The 26,613-nt window shown below is 34.7% G+C and overlaps 1 protein-coding gene across 2 annotated transcripts in view; it reads right to left on the minus strand.

Annotated features, from left to right (window-relative positions):
- The window catches only part of LOC118188907 (papilin-like), a 345,995-nt gene that overhangs the window by 185,859 nt on the left and 133,523 nt on the right, over positions 1-26,613 (minus strand). Inside the window, exon 2 of one of the 2 annotated variants that reach the window (XM_035359432.2) lies at positions 10,252-10,312. The exons of the other annotated variant lie outside the window; for it this stretch is intronic. Within the exon in view, the coding sequence (XP_035215323.2) occupies positions 10,252-10,268 (17 nt within the window). The 5' untranslated portion in view covers positions 10,269-10,312. The remainder of the gene's footprint in view (positions 1-10,251; positions 10,313-26,613) is intronic. 2 annotated transcript variants of the gene reach the window in all.

Here is a 26,613-nt window from a genome sequence, read left to right on the forward strand (position 1 = left end):
ATTTGTTAATCATTCCAAAGGAAGTCAAAGAAATCAATTCTAATAAGTGTTGGAGATTACGCTAAACATAAATATACCAATAAATTGATACCCGGATGCATTACAAATAGGAAATCCCATTTATACTCACAACTATAGAATCTAAACTTTAATAATTAAAATCAGTTTCTACATATAGGCCAACGAAATGAACAGGGGTTTTAATGTTTGTTTAGTTTAACAATGAATATTGTTTAAATGTTAAAATATAGCATATAATGTTAAAATATATGCTTTGCTATCATTTTCACTGTACAAACACCCATTTAGTAATATGTAATTTTGTATATGTGTTATGGAAATTGTTGCTCAGATTCTTTATTGTATATTGTTCTTTTTTCCTCCTGATTGCATTTTGTTTTCACTAGTGGCACTAAGGCGTCGCACTTCGTATTTTGTTTCTCTTGTGTGTACATGTATTCTTCTGTGAAATAGTTGTTAAAAAAATAGTTAATTATGTATGAATTAGTAATTAGGTACTTAAGGAAAAAAATATGTATTTAACTATTAGTAATTATGAATTTAAACTCTTACTCCTTTAATTATTTAGCACATTCAGTTATATTTCTCATAATTCGAAACTTTCATCATGTTATTCGATGAGGGGTAGGGCTATGGCGCCCAGGCACCCTGGTGGTTAAGCACCGCAGTTCAATGGTAGAAACTGTACAAACACCCATTGAATCTATACTATTAAAATCTATGCGCGCCTGTCTGTCTTTGTTTGTGGCATTATCTCCTCCGGAACGGTAGACCATTTAGTAATATGTAATTTTGTATATGTGTTATGGAAATTGTTGCTCAGATTCTTTATTGTATATTGTTCTTTTTTCCTCCTGATTCCATTTTGTTTTCACTAGTGGCACTAAGGCGTCGCACTTCGTATTTTGTTTCTCTTGTGTGTACGTGTATTCTTCTGTGAAATAGTTGTTAAAAAATAGTTAATTATGTATGAATTAGTAATTAGGTACTTAAGGAAAAAATATGTATTTAACTATTAGTAATTATGAATTTAAACTCTTACTCATTTAATTATTTAGCACATTCAGTTATATTTCTCATAATTCGAAACTTCATCATGTTATTCGATGAGGGGTAGGGCTATGGCGCCCAGGCACCCTGGTGGTTAAGCACCGCAGTTCAATGGTAGAAACTGTACAAACACCCATTGAATCTATACTATTAAAATCCATGCGCGCCTGTCTGTCTTTGTTTGTGGCATTATCTCCTCCGGAACGGTAGAGAGTTAAGTTCGAAACATGTACCTCCGGATTCCAAAAATTCGTGGGAAGCCTTTTCGAACATTCTCATCTTCGAACGACTTTAATTAGCCTAGATATTAAATAAAAACTCTGAAAACGTTAATTTTTGCACTCGTTTTTTGATTGGCAACAGTTTCGCGCGTTGGGGATAAAAATGCTTTATTTCGAAAAGTGTTGCCACTGCTCGCTTTCAAATCGTAGGGTTTGTTAATCAAAAATTTGTAAGTTTTACAAAATATGAAATAAAAATAACATTGGCAAACATTAAATATATTTTAACATTGAAGAAAGCACTCAATTGCATGTGACGTCATACTATGTCGAAAATGTTCCGATAATGTCGGCATTTTAAATAAATAGCTGTTGTTGGCAACTTTTTTGTTTCAGGTTGAAAAAGGGTGCTATATTACATTCGTGACTTCATACGTATTAATCTGAAGTTTCAAAAGTTTTTGTTCCTTGGTTTGGCAACAAAAAATTATTTACGAATTGGTTGTTGCTTGGAAAGAATGAACTGATTTTTATTCGTACTGATATGTTTTTATGCACTTTCTTTTTCATGTGTACGTAGAATTTTTTTTTCCTCGCAGCCAGCTAGTCAAATTAATGAAATCATGCAATGCAGAAGATTTTTTAATATTTTAAACGACAATTCAGACATACTAGTTTAGCTGCTATTCACAAATAATTATTCGGACATGTCATATTGCAAGTATTCGTGACAACCATAATATTCTTTAGATTATTACGTCTGATTATTAATATGCTTTAGATTAATATTGCACTGAGTTTGTATTTCAGAAAAAACACGTTAGATGGGAACCTCAAATATGCAAGCCGAAATTATAGATTAGATTACGCTATTTGGATGAATTTTAAAAGAATCGACTGCTGAAGCCGCAGAGTTTGATCGTAGAAATAGAGTCAGCTGAATTTTAAAACTGGCCGCAGAGTTCTAGAACTGGTATACAGAATCTTTTCGTTTCCATCGTCATAACTGGTTTCTGGGCGATGCTCCATTCAATTCTTTTCTTTGATAGGGGGGCAGAGAAACTTGTGCAAGGAGGAAGTTTAACTGAATCTAAACGCTACTATCAACTAGCCGACCATTATATCTTATTTCAGAACCAATACTTTCTGCCTTGAAATTTTCTAACTTTTGCAAAAAATGCGTAAGAAGCTCAAAAACCATAAAATAATAGCAAACTACAGTTTTTTATAATACTGCTTGCTAAAACTCGCTAAAGTTATTTCGTATTAATGAAAAAATAAGTTAAAAAGAAAGAATGAATGAAAGAAAGAAAAGAAAATCTCAAAGGGTACAGATTTTACCAATTGCTTAAAAGGATTTGTTAACATTTTTTTAAGCTTTCACTGACGTCCCGATTAAACCAATCTGCTGCTACCCTCCCTCCTACTAACCCAATTCTTTTTGTCTTTTCAGCTTCATTTTTAAACATAATTTTCTTCGTACTTATGCCATACACTATTCAACAGCAAGCAACATTCGTAGAATCTCCCCGCCGGGTTAAGCGTTCGCATAATATTTTTATATTTTTTCAGTCTTTCCTCAGTTCAATCGTATGACGGTTCAATTTTTACTTCCTTGTACGAAGTAAAAAGGAGTATTATAATCGCGAAAAATTCAGGGTATCATATTTCAACGAATATATCGATTTTGACCGCTTTTCCAATGCAATTTAATGATGTTTTTGCGTAGCATCCGAAAGTAAGGGCAGAATAAAGGACTTTTTTCCCCTAAAAAAAATTATAAAACTGATTTAAAATGAATTCTCAAGAGAATTTTTCGTGGCGTCTGTGCGTATGTACGTACGTATCTCGCATAACTCAAAAACAAGTAGTCTCACAACGTTGAAATTTTGTATGTAGGGACTACTATAACATGTAGATGTGCACATCGTATTTTGGTTGCAATCGGACGCACCAAACGTATATAAATATATATATATCCACTCTATTAACCGGCTCAATAATCTCAATTTCTTTACTCTTATATGTTTGTAAGTTATGCATTTTTTGCTTTTAAAATGATTGAATTATGTTCTTCTTCTCTTCCGGATAAGGTTTTTATGCCTTTAATAAATCTACATGCAATATTTGTGGAGTTATAAACAACTTAAAAGTTGTTTAAGTGCAGCTAAGCCTAATGAATTTTGCGATGGCGGACATGTTTGTTTACATTTCAAACTTGGCAAAATAGCGGATTTGTTGCCAATCTAGAGAGACTAAGCAACAACAAAGGAAATAACTAATACTTCGTAATTTTTAATAAAGATATTTTAAGTTTTTATGTATTTTGCCTTGTCGGAAAGTGAGAACTGAATTAATTGAATGAGAAATACTGAATCGCTTGTGAAAAATTGTTTCTTTTTTGTTTTGTTTGCTTAATTTCTTTTATACATCGTTTTAGATTTATTATAGTATTTGAATAGAACATGTGGCAACGGTTAGGATAATTCTTCAAATGATATAAATGTATATGCATTCTGAGCAGCTAAGCCTAATGAATTTTGCGATGGATGAATATGGATGAATTGTAACGCTGTTAAGTGAACCTGGCGCCAGAGTGTCACTGTGGTAAACAAATATAGTCAATTTTAAAGACATCATTTATTCTATTGTGGTTTATGCACTATCGACAAAGTAGATTTAATTCAATCCTATAAGGTTAAATGAAATGAAAAAATGCGTATAATTTAATATTTCGTGCAAGGAAGTTATGCGGTGTACACATCAAATTTTTTTTACTAAAAAAGCTGGCTTGCAAAACTTTCTCTTTTATTAACGTTTTGTGTGTTTGTTAATCACTCCTTCGCTGTACCATGTCCTCCGCTTATACGCCACATAAAATTCCATTCAACAGCAAAATCACAAAATATTTAAAAACAGCATATCCTTAGAATTTCCGATATGCAGACTCACTCGGTGGAGATAAAAATGTTTTATTACATTATTCAAAATTTGACTGCTCTAGGTACCTTCATTTTTTCAGAAAGCATGGAACATACGTATATGCATGCAGATTCGTCATTACTTTATTTCTTTAAAAATAATACACGGTAATATTTGGAGACAACAATTTAAAAAGATATACAGCTGTTTATAGTGGAAGACGCAAAATCGCGTTTCCACACTAATAGCCCATCCGGGCTAACGCTCTTTGGGCTAATAGATAAAACATCAAGATAAAGTCACAATTTTTAACTTTTCCAAAAGGCAGATGGAAAAAAAAAAAAAAAAATTTTGCCAGGCTATTGAGGCTTAATAATATTATTTTTCTATCAAAAGCTTATTTTCGTGATTTTTAACAAAAATGTACTTCAAACAGATATTCAAATTGGTTTGGTTAATATAATATGGCAAAAGCATTGGAGACCAAGCTGTTTTTAATGTAAGATGCTGTTATGGACGACCTTCTCAAATAAACCATCTTGTATTTAAGTAGCACTCAAGAAAAATTACGAAACCTGCACGCGTTAAAATAAATCAGGTGGCAGAAGTTGGAACAATGTTCACTGGTATTTCTGGTTGTTAATGAATCAATATTCAGTTGTACTCAAATGGTTTGCTTTGGTTTATTTGATTATAGCAAAGCACTCAAGGGTTTTCTGCCTGTGGGGAGTTAAGCCTTCGTGGAAGACTTTCAAAGGAAAATCGCTTTAATACACATGGAGAAAACCACGAAAACACACCCATGCAGTGAAAACGCCGCATCAATGAACCGTTGAGTTCTACACCGTTTTCACGAATATCTGTAAAAATAAAGCTTCAGTGCTATCTCAAAATTGTGATCTTTCCTGCTTTACACCCGTTTTCTCTTTACATTGCGATTTTGGTTTTGTTTGTAAATAAAAAATTCAGGATTTTTAAAATGAAGCATTGAGAAATATTTAACTTAAGAGCAACATTCCGTTGACTCAGTTTCGGAAGATGGTCACAGTGGTCTAACAAGTCGGCTTTATCCTTTAGATAAATCAATCTTTTAATATTCTCCATGGTCAAAATGATTATACAGATTTTAAAAAATAGCATCTTCCTAGAAGAGAATATTCAAAAACATTCAAAGCTTAAAACACAGCAAAGAAAGCTTTTGGCACTAAAAATTAAGTTCATGTGGAATTCAGCTCCTTTAAAGTACACTGTAGCAGATGTTTGCTGATTTCGTTCCATTTGTATTTCATTTATGGATAGCTTAATATAACTCATACAGACAAAAAAAAAAAAAAAAAAAAAAAAAAAAAAAAAAAAAAAGACGACTTAATGTTATACTTTAAAAGTACAAAAACAAAACAAACAAAAAAAAAAAACTGAAAGCTGTCAGATTTTACATTATGCCCAAAGTGGCGTTTTTTTTTTAACGTTTCTGTGTTACCTTTATTTATTAAATAGCATGTTCTTCGCACTTAAAACATAAAAATTAAATCATAAAATCTTAATTTACAATTTAATTATTCAATTCAACAGCAATGTCGCAAAATGATTTTAAAATGAACATACCTTTAGAATTTCCGATACACAGACTCGCGCGCCGCACATAATTAGTCCAAAGGGGCAACTTGCAAGGAAGGACTATTAATTTCGTTTTGGCATTTTGGGCTGAAAACTTTAAAAGGCTGTATTACTTTTCAAATCGTTGCCACCACGTATTATCGCCCTGTCTTATATTTAAAGAAATTCAATAAGGAAGAATCTGCGTGAATGTATGTGTGCTTCTCACATTGTGATAAAACAACGGTACCTAGAGCCATCTAATTTTGAATGAAGTAATCCTCCTACGAATATGAGCATGTGGAAGACCAAATTTGAATTTTGAAATTTTTTTATTACCGATTTCATATTTTGTAACGAATTTTTTATTATAAAACTAAACGATTTCAAAACGAACAATGACAACACTGTACGGGAAAAATAAAAATAAAATTAAAAAAAAAAAATAAAAAATTCTGTCTTCAGCGCGCCAGACTTTGTATCGAAAATTATTTGAAATTTATACACTCATTTTAAAATTATTTTGCGATATTGCTGTTGAACTGAATTTTATAGTTTGAGCACGTAGAACATGATATTTAATAAATAAAGGTAACACACAAAACGTTAAAAAAACGCCCCTTTGGACGTAATTTAAAATCTGAAACTTTCAGACTCCCCCCCCCCCGTACAGTGTTGCTATTGCTCGCTTTAAAATCGTTGAGTTTTTTTAATCAAAAATTCGTTACAAAATATGAAATCGATAATAAAACCAATTTCAAATTCAAATTGGGGCTTCCACATGCCCATATTCTGTAGAAGATTACGTTATTCAAATTTTGATGGCTCTAGGTACCGTTGTTTTATCCCAATGCGAGAAACATACATACATTCATGCAGATACTTCATTAATTTCTTTAACTATAATATAAGGCTCTAATATTGGGTGGCAACAATCTGAAAAGTGAAACAACGCTTATCGTGAAACGACGCAAAATGCCAAAACGAAATTAATAGTGCTTCTGGGGAAATTGCCCCTTTGCACTAAATCTCCGTGCTCCGACGTAAAGTGTTTCGAACTGTTACCCGAATCAGTATCAGTAAGTGGAATTTCTATATGTGTATTGAAAAAATTTGGAAATGCACCAATCCCATCAACACAAGTGAAGTTTTGCTGTGTGATGTTACTGTGTGATGAAAAACGGGATACTCTACCGTAATTCGATGCGACGACATCATCCTTACTAAAAGTTATTACAGAGTTTCTATTTCTCAAGTTCCGTTAAATCTCCTTTAATCATTTGGCAATCACCGAGTGCATTCTATTTGGAGTACATTTTCTGACAGCAGGCAAAGGAAAAGTCCCAGAATAACTTTCGGTGAACAGTCCGTAAAGGACAGAGAGGAATTTTCAACGCTTTCTCTTCGGACATTTCATCGGTTTGTCAATTGACTCGCTTCGCTTTTTCGTTTTGCTTTTCCACGATGCTATGTACATTTGCGGCAGGACTGGGTGATGGATGTTCGCGAGTGAAGGGTTGGGGAGCAAATTGGTGACATATGCGCTCCCGGGGGCCCCCGAGGAGAAGGCAGGGTGACGAACACCCGCGATGATGAGAGATACGCGAATCCGCCTCCGCATCCGGCATTTCCATGCAGCCGATCACTGCAATGTCGCGCATGGATGTAGACGTAATGGGTTATTGAGAAGAGCAGAGCAGACGACATCTGAAACACCCACCTAGTTTGCCCTTACCAAAGCACAGAATCAATGTAATGGAGAGACTGTGTTACAAGAAGACTTATTAAACCAGAAAGGAAATGTCGGTGATAATGCGCTCGTATTTTCTTTCAGAAGTGAAAGGATGTATTATGAAATTGCAAAAAATGAAAGAGATCAATTAAAATATTGTTTTAATTTGCTTTAAAATAAATCTTAACGCATTAATTTCTTTTATATGTACGCTGCGGGGAAAGAAAAAAAAAAGGGGGGGCAGTTCTATATTTCCCGTTCTACTGGGCCGATTGGCGAAATTTTGACACAAAATCGGACTTTTTCTGAAATAGCATGCCATTTTTTTTCCATATTTCGATTCTACGACTCAAATCATGCCTAAATATCAAATTTTGCAAAATTTGGTGCGAAATTTACGGAGAAATTCAAAAATTTCTCTTGCCGTATTTTTTTCACTTTGCTCCAAGAATAATTTACTTGGCGAACTTCTTAATTTACAGCAACCTAATTTTCCTTTCGCTTTTTGCATTGCAGACGAGCATGAAAAAAGTCATCGTTCGTACTTTCAAATAATTTTAACAAAGTGCGTAACCACATTTGGCGGTATTATCGCTTATAACAAATATGCCAAATTTCAAAATGAGCCAATATGTAAAGTCAAGTACATTTTAGAAAATTTTGAATAAAAAACTAATTTTTTCCGTTGTGCCTAGAAATACATCTACTTTAAGAGGATGTTAAAAAATTTATAGGTTGTAATTCAAAATTATTTTCGAAAATTTATGAAAATTATTTAAATTACAAATTTTAAAAATAAATCATAAAAATGGTGAATTTTATTTGGAATGAACCTGAATTTCTAAATGTGAAAAAAACCATAAAATAAGTTTATTAAAAATAGAGACATTAACAAATATATATGAAATTCAAGAAACATTGAGGAACTAAAATTTTGAGAGCTAATTTTTTAAAAACTACTCATGGGATTTTTACAAAACTTGGCAGTTTGGCATAATTTAAGTCGTAGAATCGAAATATGGAAAAAAAAAAATGGAGTGTCATCTCAGGAAAAATCCGATTTTGTGTCAAAATACCAATATTAGAGGAATGCTATATATAAATCTAATATATATCCTAAGCCGCTCTTTTGAGACATGAAAAACACAATTTTAATTTTATCAATGGGACCAGTAGAACGGGAGATATAGAACTGCCCCCCCCCGCAGTGTACAATACGTTCTGATTGAATAATCTAACACCTTCCTTTAAATACTTTCTCTACCTACCTCAGTTGAATACGCGCGAATTTAAATTAACTTTCTGATAGGAAAACGGAAAGATAGAAGTGATACTAAAGATCCTAAAGATAAAATAAAGTGGTAAAATAAAATAAATAAATACTTTAAGTTGTTACAGTATTTTTTACACTAATACTTCATAGTAATTTTGAATTGTGACCATTAAATGTGTTTGCATATGTATACTTCATGAATTTTTAATTCTAAGGAGAAATTCTAACTTGTGAGGAGAACGAGAGGCCTGAGAATTTAAACGTTTGCTTGTCTCATATTTCATTAATTTTTAAATGTTTTGATACTCCTAACAGTCTAAGAGATTTAAACCTCTTTTGTGTAATCCTTTGTTGGATCCGCAAAATATTTCTTGCATCTTTTTTAATTTTATATGAAAAACATGGCACGTAAAAATGTATATTATCACAAAAAATGTACTTTCAACGAAACAAACAGGCAAATTCATATGAAAACAAAATAAAGGAATAATTACTCGACATGCAAAACATAAAACTATTACAACGAAAATATGAATTTTTTTAATAGGTAACAAACACCATATGCCAAGTTTCAATAATAGTTACCTGGGGTATATCTGTTTCCATCCCCCTCCATTTAATTCTTTAGCAAAATATTCATAGATTAAAGAACTTATTTCATAATTTGCTACTAGTCTAATAATAAATAAATCCTAATTATATGGATTTTGCATAATTTTCTACGCATAACTATAGTAGAAGTGTGCGACATACATTGGTAACCAAAGGTACAAAAAAGACAAGAAGCTTTCAAAAATAAGTGCAATACGATTTTAACACTTTTAGTGAATAAGGCAAGCGATTTGAAGCTTGGTTCCGCTTTTAAATAATTTTATAATAATAAAATGTCGCGTTTCTAGCTGAACGACTTATTTCCGTAGGTGAATTTTTATCAACGTGATTCTTATTGATTTTATAGTGTAAAGAGGATCTTTGCCAACATAATTCTTATTTCTACAACATATTCAAACACTTTTGTACTTTTCATCTATATAACCATTTATAGTCATTTAAATACTTAGTTCCCTCACACGTCGAAATTTTTTGTGGTTACGAATCTATTTCTCTCATAATTATGATTGGTTATTTTCATTGCATATTAAAGGCATAACTGTACACCCGATCCGTAGACTAATAACTGCGAGTATTTTGTAATAAGCAAAAGTACTTATTGCAGCCTAAGCAGAAGATACAGTAAATACATAAGCATAAAATTCTGAATCATCAATTATAAACGATGCAAAATTGCATGTGCTAAAATTTATCTTACAAAGATGGCAGACGTGCTTTTTTTTTCCCCCAGTGTTAAAAGTTTGGCTGTGAAGAATATTAGCATGCATATTCATACTTCCACAACTACTGAAATTTTCAAGAGACATGTTATACATTACTCTTACATTGGGTGAGGATACATTTTTTTCAGCTTCCTGGTATTACAAAGGACATCAAAATGCTTACCTATAACAGAAAATGAAAACACATTTTTTAAACAATGGATTGAAATATCAAAAAATGAAAAAGAAAAAAACATTTATAAAATTATTTTACTGAAGAGCAAATTACATCAGTAGTATTCGTATAACTGAAAAAAGTATTTGCTAAAGAATTAAATTTTACAACACATGTACATACAAAATTATTTAACGCTTATCCAAACTATTTCTTCGATTTCTAATTCTTTAAATTGATACATTTTTCTGGTCTCTGAAAGAGTTTTTGCGGTAGCTGCAAAATCGAATTTTATTTTATAATTTTATCTTATAATCTTAAGCATTATTTATTTTAATTTAGTCTTAAAAGCATCATTCGTCAATTAATCAATTCGCAGTAGTGCAGAAAAAATAACTGCGTTAATATTAAATATAGAAACTTGGTAGTAAATAAATAAAAATGGGAAAGGTTAGGTTAGGTTATTTAATTACGGCAAAGCCTCGAGGGCTATCTGCCTACAGGGAGGGATGCCTTCGCGGAAGGCTTTTTAAGGGAAACTGACTCGTATATACGTTACACATGGGGAAAACCACGAAAACACCCATGCAGCCAGCCCGTTCGCGGGATTCGAACCTCGGACCGAACTACCAGTGTTCAGCGACTTTACCGCTCGGCCGCTGGTGGGCCATAAAAATGGGAAAAAATAAATAATTAAAAGAAAAAAACTGAAAGCTTTCAGATTTTATATTAAGCCCAAGGGGACTCTTTTTTTCCCCCCATTTCAACCCACAAACATCTATTGTACATTTCGACAGCATTTGAGCTAATGTCCCTTTAGGCTAAAAATATTGTTAAAAACACATCTTTAGAATATCTGTATTTGAATTTTTTGCTTCTCCCGTACAGTGATGCCGTAACAGTGATCCCGTACAGCTGCTCGCTTTGAAACCGTTGAGTCGGTTAATCAAAAATTCGTTACAGTTTGACAAAATATAAAACAGACAATAAAAAAAATTCCAAATTCGAGAGTCTAGGTGCCCATGTTCGAGTGGAGGACTACGTTATTCAAAACTGGATGTCTTTATGTACCATTGTTTTTTCACATACATACATTCATGCATATTCTTCATTATTTAATTTCTTTAAATATAATACAGGGTGCTAATATTTGGTGGCAACAATTTGAAAAGTGAAACGACATTTATAGTGAATCGACGCAAAATGCCGTTTTGAGACTCATAGCCCTGGTAAAAACGCCTCTTTGCATCTGGGTATTATATTAATATTCATGAATATTATATTTCAGCATCATTTAACTTCGTTTTTAGCTACATTTGGCCTTTTAATCAGTGACGCTTTTCACATATTACAAGTCTACCGGAGGTAGAGTACATACAAACGTCGGTATTTTTAATTTAATTTAAAAGGGATGTAGGAGTTCAGACGTATTAAAAATTCTAAAAATATCTAAATATTAATAGTTTCATTCAACAGCAACATTAAAAAATCATTTAAATTTACTCCTTTAAAAAAACGTTTTAAAAATTTAACTAAACGAAAACATCATAATAATTTTTAACTAAAATGGTTGCTATGGTAACATAATTCACCCTCCCCCCCAAAAAAATGTTTAAGAGAATACTAGTTTTTTTAATCAAAAATTCGTTGAAGTGTTACAAAATATGAAATCGATAATAAAACAAATTTCAGATTCAAATTAGGGCTTCCGTATGCCCATACTTTATGGAAGATTACGTTATTCAAATTTGGATGGCTCTAGTACAGTTGTTTTATCACAATGCGAGAAACATGCATGCATTTATGCAGATTCTTCATCATTTAATTTCTTTAAATATAAGATAGGGAGATAACATTTGGTGGCCAATAATTTGAAAAGTGATTCGCCGTTTATAGTTTTCAACCCAAAATGCCAAATTGAAATTAATAGTCCTTCTAAGCAAGTTGCCCCTTTAAAAAAAAAAAAAACTGAAATGTTTCAGATTTTAAATTACGTCCAAAGGGGCGTTTTTTTAACATTTTGTGTGTTACCTTTCTTTATTAAATATCATGTTCCTCGCACTTAAACCATAAGATCCAGTGCAACAGCAATATCGCAAAATAGTTTTAAAACGAGCATATCTTTAGAATTTCCGATACAGAGACTCACGCGCTGGAGATAAAAATGTTTTTTCTGCACAACGTTGCCATTGCTCGCTTTGAAATCCTTGAGTTTGTTAATCAAAAATTCGTCAAAGTTTTAAAAAATAGGAAATCGATCATAAAACAAATTTCAAATTTCAAATTTGGTCTTCCACATGCTCATATTCGTTGGAGGATTACGTTATTCAAAATTCGATGACTATGTACCGTTGTTTTATCACAATACGAGAAATATACATACATTTATGCAGATTTTTCATTGTTTAATTTCTTCAAATATAATGCAGGACTCTAACATTGTGTGGCAACAGTTTGAAAAGTGAACCGACATTTATGAGTCCGACGCAAAATGCCAAAACGAAACTAATAGTCCTTCGGGATTCAAATCCCTTTGGACTAAAAAAGGAGGGCTCAGATTTTAAACGGTCACCCAAAAGGATTTGTTAAGGTTTTTCTACGCTCTCGTTGAGTTCACAATCTACCACGTCATTGTTGTATTCAAGCCTGCTAACCCAATTTCTTTTCGTCTTTTCAGCTTTATTATTAAGCATCATTTTCTTCGTACTTACGTCACATATAATTCAACGGCAAAATTATAAGAATTTTAAAATCAGCCTGTGTTTAGAGTTTTAAATGAAGTGCTAAGGGTTCGCATACATTTTCATATTTTTTTCAGTCTTTTCTCAGTTTATCGTATCTATGCTACAGTTTTCTTACTAAGATGATTTTATGAAACTTTTTTTAAAATTTTGTTTATTTACTTTATTTACTGTATATCACTTTCTTGGCGCTTACGGCACATAAAATTCGACTCAACACCAAACTCACAAAATATCTAAAAACAGCATATTTCAGAATTTCCGATAGGCAGTCTCGTACGCTGGAGATACAATATTTTATTCCTTACAGTTTTGCCACTGTTCGCTTTGAAATCGTTGAGATTTTTAATCAAAAATTCGTTAAAGTTAAAAAAATATGAAATCGATAATAAAAAAAATACGGAATTGAAAATTCAGACTTCCAGTTGCCCATGCTCGGGTGGAAGATTACGTTATTCAAAATTAGATGTCTCTATGTACCATTGTTTTTTCACAGTGCGAGAAACATACACACATTCACTTAGATTCTTGACGATTTAATTTTTTTAAACATAATACAGAGCCATAATATTTGGTGGCAACTATTTGAAAAGCATATTTCAGTGTTTCGACGCAAAATGCCCTTTTGAGACTAATGTCCTATTTTGGACTAAAGTCTCCTTTTAGGTTATTAATTTTGGAAAATAAATTACACGTACAGTACAAATATAGCAAAGTTTTTCAGCGTGTGAATAGCTTCTCACGTGAAATGGTTATCTGAATGGAAATTTTTATAAGACTAGTTAGTTAGTATATTAAACATTTTAATTTCGTCATTAAACGCACGTTGAGTGTTCTTTCCAGTCATTTTCACACCTGCATACAAAGCAATGTATACTTTATGGCCTGACATTTCCACCCTACGAATATATCACACATTATTTTCCTCGTTTTATGCTAAACGGGGAAAACTTTGACAGTTATTTAAACGACCTTGGTGAGTAGGGCGTACACCTTATTTACACATTCCCAGATAAGCAAGACTTGGTGATTCAGAATTGCTTCCATATGAGGCATCTTCATGTGTGACTGTAAGTAAGCTGAAGAAAATACAAATATCTTTAATATGCAGAAAAAATTTAAATATCAAAATACGCTGTATAAAATTAACACAGTGACCTAATTACCTGCACAGTCCTCCCCCTGAAATCAGATCGTAATATAGAAAGGCAGATAATGTATTTTAAACTTATTTTAATGAAAATATCAACGCGACATCAGCATTAAAGATTAATGTGAACTTAGCTTCGAAATTAAAAATGAAACGGAAGAGATGAAAAATATATATATATATATATATATATACGAGTCTTCTCAGAATTTAAAAGAGAGCAACAAAGTGTTAAGGTAATAAGGTATTCCAGAGGACGCGATTCCAGAGGTTTTTTTGGTCTGCGTATTCCAAAGGTCCGCGGTTCGATTCCCGGCGAGGGCAGTTGCCCATTTTTCATCTCAGCCTCAGGGGAGGGAGGCCTTCGTTAAGGACTTTCGTATACACGTTACACATGCGGCAGCCCGTTCATCTGGAATCGAACCCAGGTCCAGTTTAGCGAGATAGGCATTTATTCAATAATAAATAGTAATGCTCCTGTGATCTTATTTTTCTGGCAAAGCTTCGTTTTTCAGATGTTTCGTGCTACGTTATATAAAACTAGAAAGCCCGGCGGTCATACGAAATGACGGCTGTTCTAGATATTATAAATTGATTATAAACAGATGATTGCTAATGCAAACCAATGTTCACGTTCCCCCTGACACGCTCAATTTGCGTTCTTCAGTTTAAAACGCAATGCTGGAATAAAATCGGTCAAAATTTTAAACTCTTTACTCGAAAGGATATTTAGCATAGGGGTTTGGGTAAACATCAGGTAGGTTACGCACTACGCACACTCGTAAGCTGGTACTAAGCACAACTCGTTAGTTGGTTTCGTCTCATTTAATTTCTCAACGTTAGCAAGTTTCTAGGTAATTCATATGTAAATAAAGTTAAATGCATAATAAGCAACAATTGTATGAATAAAAATATTCAAACGTTCTTAAATACCATGATAATTTAATTAAAACAATGATAACTGCATGCATGGTATCAGTGTGTATAGACTATTTGAATGCCGTGGCAACTTCACCCCATTGGCTAGTACAGTTACGCAAGCAACCAATAAACTATCGGCGACAGACAGAAACTTAAGCCGCATATAATAAAGATTCGTAACAATGCGAAGATAATATATTCCCATTTACCATTTGAGAAAGTTTCTATCGTGTAAAAAAAATTAGCGTGAAAAATCGGAGTAAGTTTTAAAATATTTATTAATATCGTACCGAAAATAGTATGCCTATTCCGCCCAACCGGTAGAGTGGTTAGCGTCGCTGACCGCCGTGCCGAAGAGCCCGGGTTCGAATTACGGAGAAGGCGCGGATGTCTGTAAATGTATAGTGTCCGTGCGGCATGGGGGCACTCTAAATATCCGGCGATCCAAGAGTCCTCTCGAGAGGTCAGTGGTTGAAGATGTGTGGGAGACCCACGGACCCGTCCCTCCGGGGGTGCTCTCAATCAAAATTGGGGGGGGGACTGGGCTAAATCGCTTGGTCACCTGTAAGGTGCTCAAGGCTGTTGCCAACGACAGACGTAAACTTTCGCTCCTTGCCACGAGGAATATCGTGGGCTTGGGCTGAGTATAAGTCAGACAAGTGAGCAACGACAACAACAGCATGGTATGCCTATGACAAGAATACTTAAAACAACAGAAATAAACCAAACGCACAATAGTTAAGAATATTAGTAAAACATAATTTACATTTGTGCCCCGTGGCCCAGTGGCTAGCGCGTTGCGCAGCCGCACCACAGGTCCGACTGGGCAAGGTCATCCCTTGAGTGGGTCGGAGCACCAAGTTCACTTGGGAATTAAACACCGGGGGGGGGGTCTTGCGACAAACTGACCACTTGTACATATATGCTCATGCACCTCGGGGCCCACGGTCAAGAAAGCAGATATAGGGGCACTGCAGACCTTGGCCCACTAGGGCTGTTACGCCACTTAGTTTATAATTTACATGAATGAAATGATGAATAAATTTTCAGACTAATTAAGTTTCACGGCATAAACACTGTTCCGATAAAATCTTCTTTTTAAATTACAATGTGGTACTTGCATTGCCGATAGTATCCCATTGTAACACAACACAAAAAACAAGAAACACAACAACTTATAAATCAAAACTTAACTAAAAAAGATTGATTAACTATAGTTCCTCCAAGTTATGAATGTTAAACTAAACTATATGCTAAGTTCGTGACATCTTTTCATGGTCTTTTATCCTCCTACACAGCTGAAATTTATAAGGAACAGAGAATACCTTCAAACAACCGTCAATCGATAAAAACCGTCAGTTTAATAACCTTCTATCACTTACTCGCCTCTCTAATCGTGAATATTTCCAAAAAATTTTCATCCGTAGCAGCGCAAATATTAAGTCATTAGTGACCTGTGAACTCAAACATCTGCAGTCTCCGGAAACGGGCCAAAACTTTATCTCCCGTTGTAATCGACACGATGGGCATCTGGAAAGCCGTTAAGAAACTGACAGAACGCCGTCAAAAAGAAGTGAATTCCGAAATTAAATCTACGATTAGGAAATGCTTCTTTTGCCTCGCTCGCCTAGACGAAGGTCGTCATAGCACTCGGAACATCGAACAGTGTCTGTATCTGATTCGGATCAGAATCGTTGACCTCGGAAGGGCAGGTCGTGACGCTGAAACATTTCGGTGATGCGATAGACTGTCAGAGAATGACCTCTACTTAAAGTTACAGGCACCTGCATCCATCACGAATTTTGGGCGCAATTTTATAAGCTCCTTTGGATTGGGCATAGGATGGAAGATGAGAAAAATTGGGGTAAACGAGGCGCATCGTAAACGATTAACCTCTGCAGTTAAGATCCAAGAAAGATGCCTTTCACTAAACAGATAGAACAAACGCTAAAATTACAGTCAAAGTTCGATTAAAAAAGTTAAATGTGTATAATTTAATATTCTGTACAAGGAATACATCAGATATTTTAATAAGTTTGTAGAGACATTAGGTATTTTTTTAGGAGCAGGCAAGATGAAAAATATGCAACGCCTTCGCCGGGAATCGAACCATGGACCTCTGGAATACAAGCCCAGCCTGCATACCACCACACCGCGAAGGCATGCCAAGAAGACAAGAGAAATACCTTATATACCCCCCTTTTAAAGGGCAGCTGGGGTTTTTAGGGAACCCCCCATCACCAAATCCTGGATGAGGAGATCATCCAATACCCTTTGTAGATCGGTCGCCACTGTACAGACATTAGGTATAGTTTTAGAAGCCGGAGAGATGAAAAATTAGCAACCGCCTTCGCCAGGAATCGAACCACGGACCTCTGGAATACCGGCCCAGCGTGCAGAACCTTACTACACCACGAAGGCACGCTAGGAAGGCGAGAGAAATACCTTATACGCCTTCGCCGTGAATCGAACCACGGATATCTGAAATACACGCCCAGCGTGCAGATAACTACACCGCGAAGGCATGCCAGGAAGGTGGGAGAAATACCTTATATACTTCCCCTTTTAGAGGGGGACTCAATCGCAAAATCCTGGGTGGGGAGAATCATCTCATCTGCCACTCTTTTTTGTTCGAGCACCACTGTAGGGACTGTAGGGACATTAGGTACTTTTTTAGAAGCAGGCCATATGAAAAAGTGAGCAAGGCCTTCGACAGGAATCGAACCACGGACCTCTCGAATACGCGCCCAGGTAACAGACCACCACACTACAAAGGCATGCCAAGAAGGCGGGAGAAATACCTTATAAGATGAGAAGTTTCCATGTCCACGTTCTGTTCAACAGCATTGGAATTATAATTATACTGCAATGCCTTTTCAAACAGCCATTTTGGATTTGAACTAGAAATTTTTGCCTTCGTTGTAAACATACATCATTGATATCCATGGAACGAACGCCAGAACATTTACGGAAGAGAATGCTCGTTACAATTGCCCCTGGGAATTCGTCGCATTCTTAAGAAAACTAACAACTTCACTTTTCTTCTTTCAAGATAAAAATTCGGCGAGTGAAAAGAATTAATTATCTCTGCACAGGGTGAAGTGAATAAAACGAATCAATTTCAGATGGAACAGATGGGCCATGAACTCCAAAACAATGGCAAGCCGGCTCCTGTCTGCTGCACCTCACAATTGGCCAATCTGTGGGATCGTCTTAGGAACTGAAGAGGCGCCTGTGCAATAATTGACAGACTCGTAAAATCGGAGCTGCAGCCACTCGCTTGATTTCGAAACCGTGATTTAAGGATGGAAACAGAACTCGTAAATAAGACGCGGGAGTGGTAAGCATCTTTAAGTTGTAACAAGGAACTTGACAAATTTGGATAACTAACTTGACTCAAGTACAGTCGCGTTCTACTTTTAAAGGCATAAAAGTTTTACCGAGTCTTATTCAGGATGATAAGAACTTTCATATTTTAACCACACCGAGTTCCTTGTACGGCCTATTAAATTATATACAAGTTTTGCTGCATTCCATTTAAACTCATTTCCTCAAATTTTATTAAGAGATATATTTCTCATTCAATCAATTCAATTCTTACTTCGCAGCAAAGCAAAAATAATAATAAATTCTGAAAGGTTTCAGATTTTAAATTACGTCCAAAGGGGAATTTTTTTAACGTTTTGTGTTTTATCCTCATTTATTAAATATCATGTTCTACGTACTCAGAACTCAAACCGTTAAATTCAGTTCAACAGCAGTATCGCAAAATAATTTTGAAATGAACGTATCTTTAGAATTTCCGATACACAGTTCCGCGCGCTGGAGATAATTTTTTCCCCCGTGCAGTGTTGCCATTGCTGCCTTTGAAATCATTTAGTTTGTTAATCAAAAATTCTTTGAAGTGTTACAGAATATGAAATCGATAATAAAACAAATTTCAAATTCAAATTTGGGCTTTTACATGCCCATATTCTATGGAAGATTACGTTATTCAAATTTTGATGGCTCTAGGCACCGTTGTTTTATCACAGTGCGAGAACTATACGTACATTAATGCAGATTCTTCATTATGGTAATTTCTTGAAATATAATAAAGGGAGATAATATTGGGTAGCAACAATCTGAAAAGTGAAACAACGCTTATCGTGAAACGACGCAAAATGCCAAAACGAAATTAAGGTCCTTCAGGGCAAACTGGACTTTTGGACTAATAAAACCTCAAAGCATCTTCAGAAAAAATAGTATAATATATAGAAAAACATAAAACACCAAATACAGCTAAAAACAGTTTAAGAAAAACAATTTTTGTAATTCAAATAAGAGTTTTTACGTCACAAGAAGCAATTCGGCCAACGGGCAGGAAGACAAGTATTTTGGTGCAAAAAAGTGAAAGAACTTTTGCATCCAACTGAGCAGAAAGACACTGAATTTGGTGCCTCAACTGAATTCACTGTTCCACTAAGAGTTTCAAATGTAAACAAATGGCAGCCTCGTTAGGCTTAGCGGCACTTTTAAATTGTTCATAATTCTACAGCTATTGCACGGAGATTAACTAAAAGTATAAAAACCTGAAACAGAACATAAGAACAACATAATTCAATCACTTCTAAAGTAAAAAACTACATGCTTTACCAACATATAAGAAGACTCTTCTGAATACATTTTACAACCCGTTTTGAGAAGAAAAAAAAGTTCTTTATTCTGTCCGTGTGTACAGATATTACGCACAGATATCTTTCAAACGGATTCAATAGCATTAAAAATCGATATTTTCGTTGAAATATGGTACCCGAAAACTAGTGATTACAATACTTCCTTTTCTTCGCACAAGAAAGTAAAGAAACAACAGACAAAAGAAGTAAAATATTTAAGTGAGTAACTTACTATTCTAAAGGTGCTTTCGTGGACGACTTTATGAGCAGAAGTGGCTTGTTTTTGTATTCAAGCATAAAAAAAAAAAAACTATTTATCTAATGTTGCAATAATTTTTAATGCAATCTTATATGTAATAATGTGTAATATATTTAGTAGACAAATAGAAATAGATTATGATTAATAGTTAGGTTAATCGTTTAAGTCACAACAATTTGCAGGCTTATATTATCTGTTATCTGCCTGTGGAAAGGGATGCCTTCGTAGGCAACTTTCTAAGAGAAATTTGTTACTCCTATTTAAGTTACATATGAGAAAACTACGAAAACAAACAAGCCTGTTCTCCGGAATCTGAACCCGAGGCGAACTACCAGAGTTCAGTAGCTTAACCCCTCGCTGGTGAGTCAAAATAAAAGGAAATACGGAATAGTTTATAACTATGAAAATTTATTTATCCTGATTAAGGGGAGAGATCCATCTCATAAGACTTTGATAGCTAAACAATAAATACATTAGTGTAGTGCTGTTTTCTTTTATGTAAATATTTTTGCTTTATGTCTTCTATTTTGGCTTTCAGATATTTTTTTTATTTTTATGTTTTTATTTAGTACTTAGGGCATTTTGTATCCAAGGCTCGGTTCTAAAATTACAAACAATTAACGGGCAACTTTTTCTACCAAAAGGGCAAAATCTGCCGTTTCGAAGGATTGGCAAGGCAATATTTTCTTCCTAAAGTAGAAAATCTGCCATTTGGACGGATTGGCAAGCCTGGTATTTTAATCCATACATTATTTTGTACAGCCTTTGGCTCTGAGTCGACTGATAAGGAAACTGTGAATACAGTTTGAGAATTGGAGAAATGAGCCGAATTTTCTTACGAGGCCTTAGAGACAAATTTTGTCGTTAAATCGGCAATATTTGCCAACATTTAGATTATTTGGATTACATTAGAATCGATTTTAGATTTTTTGAGTATGACAAAGCACACGATAAGAAGAGGAATGCCTTCGTGTAAAACGTTTCAGGAGAAACTGGCTCGTATTGAAGTTAAGAGCGGTGGAAAACCGTAATAACTAACTTTACAGCCAGCTCATTTTGGTAGGGATCGTAAGCCGGGTCGAACTACCAGTATTCAACGGTTATAACCAATCGATCACTGGTGGTGTCGCAAACCTTTTGGAAGTTTTCACATATCCTGCGATAAATGCAATATATATTCGTAACTGATACACGTATTATCAATAAAAATTTTGGTACGAATAAATGATTACAGCTTGCACCATTTCTAGCAAATAAACAACATACCAGTCGAACTTCCCATTAGCGAACATTCACGGGAACAAGATTTTCTGTCCTCTACCATGGTGTATCCGCTAAGTGGGAGAGTACCGATTTTCCATTTCGAGGTCCGAGGATTCTGGAATTGTCCTTATATAAGAAGTGTGCGCAAAAACAGTGTCCGTAAGCCTGTGAATGATATAATTTCCTCTAAAACACAGACTGCCTATTAAGACTGTGTAAGGATTTATTTATGTTGAATACATTTACTGTCATTCTCGCTTTCTGTTTTTCCTGTCAGAATACAAATTTTAGTTCGAGCGCATTCAAATGAGATAGAAATATCTCGTATTTAATTTTAAAGCAACAGAGAAAAATTACCCTAAGCTGTTATATGATGAAAGCAAAATCAACAACGATCCGTAATTCACAGTTATATAAATGCCGTTAAGTTTTTCAACCACGCACCATTTACTACATGCTTCTTTACCTAACGCTAATAAAAGCCTTTACAATCTTTTACAGCTAGTAAATGTAGATATACCATCTCATAACTCAAATCATGCGCAGTTACTATGCGCACGGCCCCAAAAATTTTAGCTGGGAATTCCGTCACGGTCGCAGAAGTGATTTGGTTACTAAATATAAAGCAGCCCGGCTGCTGTTACCCGGTAAATTAAAAGTGCCGCGGCAAATCTTTCTCTGGGCGGACATTTCGGGCGCATAAAGCGGGATTTATTTGCCACTCTCTTTAAAAGCGAAGGTGGGAACGCTGTTGCCGTTTCGTCGCGCGGTTTTGCTTTTGCTTAACATCCGGCTAGAGGTAGAAAGTGAGAGAAGTTCTTTCATTGCAACCGTATATAGCCCAAGAGAGGCGGTTCGCTTTCATTTCGTGGATGATGTGACAGGCAGAATTCTGACGTGAAGTGAAGTGAAGTGAAAAGCGAACGGTTAGAACAAATTGGAAAAGCAATTCTTGGTCTCAAATGTTTGGATGTATTTAAGAAATCTAACAGAATTATTTAAGAAAGTATTTAAGAAATCAATTATTATTAGCCCAAAAGGGTGTCAAACCCAAAGGGCTATTTTAGTCTCAAAACGGTATTCTGCGTAGTTTTATTTTCTGCGTTGGTTCACTTTTTAAACTGTTGCCACCACATAATATCGCTATGTATTATATTTAAAGAAACTGAATAATGAAGAATCTGCATGGATGTTTCTCGCCCTGTGAAAAAACAACGGTACCTAGAGCCATCAAATTTGGAATAATGTAGTTCTCCAATCGAACATGGGCATTTGAAAGCCCGAATTTGAATTAATAATTCTTTTATTATCTGTTTCAAATTTTGTGAAAATTTAAGGAATTTTTGATTAACAAACTCAACGATATCAAAGCGAGCAATGGCAACACTGTACACACACACAAGAAAAATGATCTCCAACGCGCAAAACTCTGTATCGGAAATTCTAAAGATATGCTCTTTTGAATATTTTGTGATATTGCTGTTGAATTAAATTTTATAGGTTAAGTGCAAAGAACATGATATTTAATAAATAAAGTAACACACAAAGCCTTAAAAGATGCCCCCCTTGGGCGTAATGTAACACTTCTCTATATATGGGACAGAAGTGGTTCCAGGCGTTTGGTTATACCGTACAGGACCTCTGCAGTAGGAAGTCACTAGCGTGGCACGTGCACTACCAGGGCGATGCCTTTTAGCCCTTTCAGAAACGAAAAATTAACCCGTTCTCATACATTCATTGCATTTTCTAGAAAATAAGCCTTTGGGCATGTGGGTTTCTTTCCTTAAAAGTTTCAACATCTGTCCGAGGGAAAGTTTGTGTTCGAGGGAAAAACAGACCTGCATTCAGAAGTCGGAATCGATTTTTAATCAATATTTATTATTAAAATAAAATTTGTTTGTTGAAATTGTGGTTGACTTATGTAAAAGAAGTGCCGGGCCCCTTCTATTTAGAGCTCCGGTGGGCTCAGGCTAAAATTATGATTTATTTAAAAAACTGAAAAGTACCGGAGCCGAGCTCCACCGGGCTCTGGCGCAATTTAATTTTTATATTAATTCAGAAAATTATTATGTTTTTGAGTAAAAGTTACTCAATTCAGCTACCACTTTCCGTATAATAAACAGGTAGTGCAAGCAATGCAAGGTACCTATCGCAGCAAAACTGTATAGGACTTCAGGTTACTGCATTTTACATTGATTGTCTCAAAGTTGTATATCACCCAAGTAATTAGCAGTGAAATGCACTGCTACAACTAATAAACTTATCAACAACGAGTGGCAAAGTTCATACTCATTGAATAACGTAGGAGGCATAGAATGGTACATGACCGATAAGCATATCTCAACGGAAGCCGAAGAAGCATTTTTTTAACTTTGTTTACTCACATCTGAACTTGAGAATACAACGGAGCCTAATGCTTTGATAACAGCAGCTTCCGAAATAGCCCTATAAACACATCGTTATCAACAATTATTCATTACCGAGATCTCGAATACGTTATTTTGCTATGCAAACATGGGAAAATTTTTATCGCCAAAGCTTTCACGACCAAGCGCTGTTTGACAGAGCGGTCCTGTCAGTATTCCTCTCAATAGGGCAGAAAATGAAATGTGATGGAAAACATTCGTGCACATTTTATGCATTCCCCCTCCCGTTCATTTCACAAAGACTATTCGCACCACATTTTTTAGACGATTTTGCTTTGCTGTTAAAAAAAACTTCTGCTTGGATATTTTTTTTAAAGTCCAAAGGGGCAATTTGCCCAAAAGGACACTTCTTATTTCGTTTGAGCATTTTGCGTCAATTCACGATAAGCGTTGTTTCACTTTTCAAATTGTTGACACCAAGTATTATTATCGCCCTGTGTTATATTTAAAACAATTAAGTACTAAGAATCTTCATGAATGTATGTATGTTTCTCGCACTGTGATAAAACAACGGTACCTTGAGCCATCAAAATTTGAATAACGTAATCTTCCCTAGAATATGGGCATGTAGAAGCCCAAATTTGAATTTGAAATTTGTTTTATTATCGATTTCATATTCTGTAACACTTCAAAGAATTTTTGATTAACAAACTAGACGATTTCAAAGGGAGCAATGGCAACACTGCATGGGAGAAGAAAAAAAAAAAAAAAAAAAGACTCCAGCGCGCGGAACTGTGTATCGGAAATTCTAAAGATATGCTGATATTAAAATTATTTTGCGATAATGCTGTTGAACTGAATTTTATGGTTTAAGTGCGAAGAACGTGATATTTAATAAATAAAAGTAGCACACAAAATGTTAGAATAATATCGTCTGCTACTTGACAGTTTTGTTTTCATGAAAAACATCGCTTTTGAAGAATCAGTGGATGGAAGCCATGTTTGGCTTCTTTTCGAAGAAAATTAATCGTATATACTTATTAAAATACTGTGAAAGCCATTATTTTTCGACATATAAAGCTACGGTAGGTAATACTGACACCAGAAAGAAAAAAACGTTAAAGTTTTGCTACGAGGAGAAAAACTGTTCCAAACACATATCCAAGAAAAAGAAACGGAGTGTTTCCAATATTGCCAAGGTGAGATCCTTAATATTAAAAGAAAATCGGCCAATTCAAAGGAGAGTTTCGAAATCGTTAAAATGCTCAATGTTAACTGGAATCTACCCGATATATTACCGAACACAGAACGCGTTGCAGAAATCTTCGTGAGAAACTTTTGTCCGGATAAAAATAGAAAAAGTATTGCCGGAATAGATGAATCTTGGATGTATTTAAATGATACAATGAAAAGAAGTCTATTTATTATCATTAAAAAGAAGAACAAAATCTTAAAAATTGCCCAAAGAATCTGAAGAAGTTTTTCAAAGGGATTTATGATTGTTATTGCTTTTTGATATAACGACAAATAAAAATTATTGAAAGTGCAAGAACCTGTAAAGGTCAACTCCACATATTATCAGGGACATATTTTATACTTAATTGTCAAATATGAAATACTTTCTCTTTACCCACAATGCCATCAGAAGCATCAAGACAAAGCAAGCAGTCCCGCGCCAAAATCCACTGTTAAATTCCTGGAAAAAAAAATGGAACAAAAAACGGGTGTCAAGGTTTATACCCTTCACCTTTTTTCCCTACTAAATCCTCCGATAATTACCTCGTGAATATTTGCTGTTTTGAACTTTAAAAAAGTGAATTGTCCAAACGTCGATCTACAACAGTCTTTGGACTTCGGAAAGCTGTTCAAGAGGAATGGTATAAAAAAATACTTCTTCCGATACTACAAAAGGGTTTGTCTTGGAAATTGTGGTGTAGAACGATAGTGAAGAATAAGGGTTATCAAACAGTGCATTTAAAGTACAAAAATTTTAGGTAAAATATTTCTGTAAATACAATGAAAATTGTCTAAAAATGTGCGAATAGCCTTTGTATTGAAAGGAAACTCAGTTGCTAAATCAGTATATTATGTTTCTTTTAAAATTATAGCTCATGGTTAACGCGTCCGCAAGGAATGGTGGAATAGTCCATAAGAAATAGAATTCCCCAATTTATCCACCAAATAACAAATATGAACTCCATTTTGCAATAAAGGAAGACGTAAAAGAGAATTCGTGTAATTTCTGGCTTGCTTCTTCAAAATGTAAATTAATAAAGAACGGAAATAACGAAGTATTTAACGCCTCGTAACACAAAAACTGGCAAATATGCAGATTATGACAAGATCGTGTGTTCATATGAATCCGAATTTTGAAGGGCAGATATGATAATTTGCTTGGTTTGGTTAAAAATAAGCATTCACGAGACCAGAAACCTTTGTCACAAAGTTGAGAGATTAGAAAAAGAAACTTGAGTCAAACTGAGGAATCTATTACTGAACAAGGGCGTGGATGAGTGGAAATAACTCAAAAAAAAAAAAAAAAAAAAAAAAAAAAAAATACAGATAGTTCTGCCCCCTTTCGGAATATCTGTCGGAACTGCATTGAACTATCCTGAACTACTTTGTTCCAATTTCTCTCGCTAGGACGTCCAAAGAGTTGGGTGGAGTTGAACGATCTTATCTTAGAGCAGGATTTTTTTTTCCTTGTCTGGTATTTTTTGTTTTCGCTCCCACCCCAGCTCTTCACGCCCCTTCTTTCGCAGCGATTTTCCGTGTGGTCGCAACGATCAAGTCGATTTTTCAGCTAGCGAGTCTGTCTTACGTCAGAACAGTGGTTGTCACTTCTGGTTATAGATTTGTCTGTGGTTCGGAAAGAAACACGTGCGAGTCGTGGTGTTTTTTTCCCTCTTCCCCCTTCCCATTCCCCTTTTTCGTATGTCTTTCCTTGTTTTCCAA

The sequence above is a fragment of the Stegodyphus dumicola genome, chromosome 4 (genome assembly GCF_044657685.1).
Source record: "Stegodyphus dumicola isolate Sdum_Otavi_A_Nest chromosome 4, ASM4465768v1".
Lineage (NCBI taxonomy): Eukaryota > Metazoa > Arthropoda > Arachnida > Araneae > Eresidae > Stegodyphus > Stegodyphus dumicola.